The sequence below is a fragment of the Genypterus blacodes genome, unplaced genomic scaffold, assembly GCF_046128005.1.
Source record: "Genypterus blacodes isolate CSIRO-AG114 ecotype Tasmania unplaced genomic scaffold, CSIRO-AGI_Gbla_v1 ptg000325l_1, whole genome shotgun sequence".
Lineage (NCBI taxonomy): Eukaryota > Metazoa > Chordata > Actinopteri > Ophidiiformes > Ophidiidae > Genypterus > Genypterus blacodes.
The window spans coordinates 439,001-445,000 of record NW_027467112.1 but is presented as its reverse complement, the minus strand read 5'-3'; the positions used below and the strand labels follow the sequence as shown (position 1 = coordinate 445,000).

At 51.8% G+C, this 6,000-nt stretch overlaps 1 protein-coding gene across 1 annotated transcript in view; it reads left to right on the top strand.

Annotated features, from left to right (window-relative positions):
* Positions 1 to 706, top strand: part of dnaaf11 (dynein axonemal assembly factor 11) — a 14,973-nt gene extending 14,267 nt beyond the window's left edge. The window contains exon 12 of the mRNA XM_076137538.1: positions 520 to 706. Coding sequence (XP_075993653.1) covers positions 520 to 706 — 187 coding nt within the window. The remainder of the gene's footprint in view (positions 1 to 519) is intronic.
* The last annotated feature ends 5,294 nt before the right edge of the window (positions 707 to 6,000 follow it).

Genomic DNA, 6,000 nt, shown 5'->3' with positions numbered 1-6,000 from the left:
AAATGATGAAACGTTTGGGTAAAGTCACGGAAACGTCCCATAACGATCCGATCTCTTCTGTTGAGGTTGCGTCCCCTCAGGCTCCTCCCACTGTGCCATGAGGGGATCGATCTTCAGCTCAATCTGTGTGTGAGACGTGAGGCGTGTACGCTCAGTGAGATCGATGGTGTGTAATCTGCTCTGGGGCCGTATGTCAGGACTGGTTGACCTTCATCCACATCATTAAATCCTCAAACTTTGATTCTGGTGTCTCTGCGTGAAAACAGTGGAAAGGTGAAGAGGAGGAAACTTTATGAGACCTTGTGATGAAGACGAGCTCCGTCTGGATTCACTTTAATGGCTGCAAACTGCAAACTCAGCACTTTAGAGTGACAAACAAATCCACAAGGACCAATAACCAGGATACCAGACGTGATCCTCTTCCTTTGGGCGGTGCTGCTGTGCACACTGAATGAAAACGGACCATTTTAGGTCCTGTTTCACTGTGTTTGATTGATTTCTCTGGTGTTCTCTCTACAGAAGCAGTGATGGCGTTGAGAGGCTGGAGGTTGATCCCAGCAGACACGCCGCCACCGACTGGACCAACATCGTGCCCCGGCAGAGCGCCAAGGAGGGGCCGCTGGAGACGCGCCTCTCCTCAGACCACGCCCCCTTCTCCTTCTCCGAGGGGTTTGTGGACGATCCAGACGTTCCTCCACTGATGTAGGGAGAAGGAATGAAGCCCACCGAACACGGACACAACCTGCCTGTCGTCCTGGAATGAAGCACGGGGCTATGAAGAGGCGTTTAGGGACATGCTTTCCTCGTCTTCATCTTAGTGAATGTGTGATATTCTTGTGATAAACAGGAAGCAGCTAACTCTGTCTCATATTTCTCCGTCTCTCCTCTGTCTTCACTTTCTTGTGTCGTGACCCAAGCGTCCTCGCCGAGCTCTCGTCTCCTCCTCCTCCTCCGTCCTGCCTCTGAGTCATTACAGCAGAGGGAGAAGGCTCCGGGCTCAGACATCTTTCCTCCTGACAGCTTCACTGCTCTCCTGTCATCTTCACTCTTTATGTCTGTGCCTGCCAGCTTCTATCACCCTGTAGATTTCCCTGTTTCCTGACGACGCTCCGCTTGCTCAGGAACCAGAAACTGTTTAGGTGATGTCATCTCATTTATCAAACTCTTGAACCCCCAGTTAGCTGCCAGAGCTCCCAGTTTATAAAGATGCTAAATAAAGTGAACAACAGAGAGGCTCGGATCTTCTCGCTGTAATTTCTGTCTGGCTCCTCAGAGGCCGACGCCCCCCTCAGTGACGGACGCCGCTTTCATTACGGCCAAGCAGCAGCTCGCTCAGAATCAAAGCCTGGAGACTCTCAGGCTTGGAGGCACAACACACACCAGCACAGAGACCAATGGCACTGCAGAGGTCACGGGGTCACAGGGTCACGAAAACAAGGATCAAGCTGATTCCAGGCCCGTAGATTGAATGGGAGAGGATTTGAGTTAAAGGGTTTTCTCACATTTGCACACATTAGTTGAGAGTTTTTAGTTTTGTCTTTCCAGAAAATATGGAAGCTCAGCTGTCAGAGCGACGAACAAAGAAGCCTGTGGCCCAAAGCATGCTGGGAAAACAGAGAGGCGTCAGGAAGCCTTCCAGAGGCCGGCGGCGTGAAGAGACTCAGAGACCAGAGAGGAGGAGATGAGGAGACGAGGAGACGAGGAGACGAGGAGACGAGGCCGCCGTGTTCAGACGATCTGCTGCCATGGCAACAGACAGAAATCAATGAGGCAGATGAGAAGCAGAAAACTGTGTGTGTGTGTGTGTGTGTGTGTGTGTGTGTGTGTGTGATTGTTTTATGAGTGAAATCACAGGAAACACAAACATCTCTGTTCCTGCCTCAGGCTCAGTTCAGATCTGCTGCCTTCTGTTTATCTTCCCCTTAATAAAACTAAATATATGACGTTAACAAGCTCAAGCTGATGGAGAAGAAGGAAGACAGCAGCTTGAGTCTGCAGGGACGAGGATCATCTAAACATCTGGAGAGGAGCTGCAGACTGAGAGGAGGAGGGAGGAGAGGAGCTGCAGACTGAGAGGAGGAGAGGAGAGGAGCTGCAGACTGAGAGGAGGAGAGAGGAGAGGAGCTGCAGACTGAGAGGAGGAGAGAGGAGAGGAGCTGCAGACTGAGAGGAGGAGAGGAGAGGAGCTGCAGACTGAGAGGAGGAGAGGAGAGGAGCTGCAGACTGAGAGGAGGAGAGAGGAGAGGAGCTGCAGACTGAGAGGAGGAGAGAGGAGAGGAGCTGCAGACTGAGAGGAGGAGAGAGGAGAGGAGCTGCAGACTGAGAGGAGGAGAGAGGAGAGGAGCTGCAGACTGAGAGGAGGAGAGAGGAGAGGAGCTGCAGACTGAGAGGAGGAGAGAGGAGAGGAGCTGCAGACTGAGAGGAAGAGAGAGGAGAGGAGCTGCAGACTGAGAGGAAGAGAGAGGAGAGGAGCTGCAGACTGAGAGGAGGAGAGAGGAGAGGAGCTGCAGACTGAGAGGAAGAGGGAGGAGAGGAGCTGCAGACTGAGAGGAAGAGGGAGGAGAGGAGCTGCGTTGACGTCTGCTAGTTCAATTCCAAACACTGCTTCTGTTTGGGATCTCAGCTCATTAGGCAAATTAAAATGAGCCAAATGATAATGATCGTGTCAGACAAGCCTCTGTTTATCAGCTACAAAGAGAACGACAGATGAGGAGGGCGCTGCAGATCAGTCAAACACACACAGATTCATGAAGATCTCAGTCTCCTCCAGTGAAGGCCGGAGTGCAAAACACTCACAGGGTCACTAAGCAACACAGAGACTTCCCCAAAACAATCAACCAGCTGTGATCCATTGGCCTCCGAACCAAAGCAGAGAGAAATCACAGAGGTATATTAAAGGGTCACGAGGTGTGAGAGAGTGACCTCCAGCTGACCTTGAGTCCTGCTCACCGCTGAGGAGGAACCAAAGCTGATCAGTCAATCAATAACGTTTAGTTCTGATAGACTGACTGTGATCAGAGGCTGCAGCTCAGTCCGATGGCACACATGTCACACACCAGGCTGCTTCCTCTCTTCACCTGCATCTTCTCTGCCGCCATGTGTTGTTTTGGTCGTAGGGAACTTCTGAAACATGGCAGCCATTTTGGAGGTCAAACCTTTATCTTCTCCCGTGTCTTCCTGTTGAAGCAGACAGACCTCCAGAGGTTGTGAGATCGACGCGTAAGATCAGACTCTCCTCCTGTCAGAGCTCAGCGTTCCGGCTCGTTCCCTCAGCAGCAGGATCGGCTTCACGAGGCCGCCTGGTGATTTATGTGGATCCCTGAGATTGATTTGTTTATTTTAGCGTTTATGCTGAGCGGCTGCACGGCGTGAACTCTGGGTGTCCGCTCAGCAGCGCCGCCATCCTTCACGAGGCGACAGGAAGGAGCCGTCCCTCACGGCACGACGGCACGACGACGCTTGATTCATGACGGCCTGGAGTCGGCCGGCGACTCCACAGGGGGGAGAAACACGGGACGCCCACATGACCTCATCTCATGACGGTATGAAGGTTAACCTGCAGCATAACACCTTCACCTTTAACCGCACACACACACACACACACACACACCCACACACACACACACGCCGGTCTGATGATCAGAAGGATGCTACATGTTTGTGTCACCATGAAACCTTGTATCTCCTACACGTCTCCCTGTGACCGTGGCTCTGGTGTTCAGGATCGTTAAAGTGCTGAGCTGTGAGTGGAGGATGAAACCCAAACCGGGCCGGTATGAAGACGTTTTTGCTCAAAGGAGGCGGCAGACTCTGGGATTCTTTTCCGCTCGTCTTGCGGTTTTAGTTGAAAGGGAATCTGGACGTCTGGAGCCAGACAGAGTTCAGTCAGGAAGACACGCATGAGGACACGCAGGGCGGACTTACATCGGGTTATTTATATACTGGCAGATAAATGCAGTAAAGAGGAGGAGGAGGAAGAGGAGGAGGAGGAGGAGGAGGGATGATGAAGCTTGTGGTTGAAAGGTCACAGGTTTGAATCCCTTGACTAAATGGACACTGTCTGCTTTTCTACTGAATTAGGACGGATGTAACATTCAGGCCGGCTCTTCTTTATGTGATTGTTTGTTATGATATTCACTTAAAACAGAGAAGAACCTGAATATCTGAGCACAGAGCAGAGCTGACTGAGCTGTGACGTCACCGTTTGTAGATTAGATACATAATTAGAGACTCAGGGACAGAGTGGGGGGGGGGGCGGGGTCATGGGGGGGGTCAGAGGTGTTTAAGGCCTCCAATCAGGACTCCTCCCTGGTGATGTCGCTCGCAGGAGGCCGTGGTCCAGATTCAGAGTGAGGACAGCCTGGGGACATCTCCCACTGTAAGTGATGGGACACACACACACACACACACACACACACACACACTAATTTCCTTCATTCCCCCCCCCCCCCCCCCCACCCTCCCTTTTCAGCTTGTAGTATAAAGATTGTATGAAGTGGATAAATAAAGCATATGTGCTGTGAACACAACGCCTGTAACTCTATCAATTATTCACCTCTGGACCTCTGGCAGAGCGGCTCCCCTCGCCAGGCAGCAGCAAACATCACTGAGGGGCTCCCTCCCTCCCTCCCTCCCTCCCTCCCTCCCTCCCTCCCTCCCACTGTGTGATCTCCGCTCTTCACACTTCACAGGCGACGCTTGGCTCACGTACGCCTCAGTTTATCCAAACTCTGGGTTTTGGAGGTTGAAGCTCTTCGATGATTCAGCGGCTGAGAGGGAAGACGGGACCTTAATGTGAGCTAACCAGCAGGAAACTACACACACGGCTCAGCTACTGTCACCTAATCATATCCATGTACACACACATTCATCAGACACACTTTTGATGCCTGAAAAACTGCATATCTGCTGCAGCACCGCTCTGCACACTGAGTCAAACAGACTGCAGACTAATGTTGACTAGATTCAGTTTGACGATGTGAGAAATGATGCAAGGTAATTAAAAGCAGGATCTGTTTAAACCCTTCACAGGCCTGCAGAGGAACATGCCTTGCTCAAGGGCACTTTGAAATGCGCTTGATCAAAAAAACAATTTGATTTCTGGGAAGTATGAACATGAGTCTGCTTCCTTTTGGTTTCACGTTCCAGGTCTCCGTTTAAGCTGAGCTTGTGTCCAGCCAAGGTCACACACACTTCACACACACTACACACTACACACTACACACTACACACTACACACACACACACACACACACACGCACGCACGCACGCACACACGCACACACACACACGCGCGCTCTGGTAAACGCAGACGCTCTGTTTCACTTCCGTACAGCTTCACCTTTTACACACACACTCACACACTCACACACTCACACACTCACACACTCACACACTCACACACTCACACACTCACACACTCACACACTCACCCCAGCCTCAGAGGCAGAGACATGGGCCGTGTATTTACAGACTGAGAGGAGAGATTTTGTGAATGAGTGAGTAATAGGATGAAGGACGGAGTGACGGCCTGCAGGTGAACAGACACACAACCCGCTCCTCTGTGCCGCCGCCCTCGCCTGCTTCACCGCTCCCCGCGATCAGACATGAAAGTTTCAGGAGCGGCTGAGACCAGAACATGGAAAAGCCCTCTGAGCTGTGACAGGAGACAGCAGAGGGATGGACTGGCATCGGGAGACAGAGACAGAGACGGAGACAGAGACAGAGACAGAGACTGAGACTGAGACGGAGACGGAGACGGAGACAGAGACTGATGAATGAATTGAAACTCAAGGCTTCTATTAACCTGCAACCACAAAGGTATAGAAGGGTCTCTCTCTCTCTCTCTCTCTCTCTCTCTCTCCCTCTCCCTCTCCCTCTCTCTCTCTCTCTCTCTCTCTCTCTCTCTCTCTCTCTCTCTCTCTTTCTCCCCCCCTCTCTCTCTTTCTCCCTCTCTCTCTCTCTTTCCCCCCTCTCTCTCTCTCACCCCCCCTTCTCTCT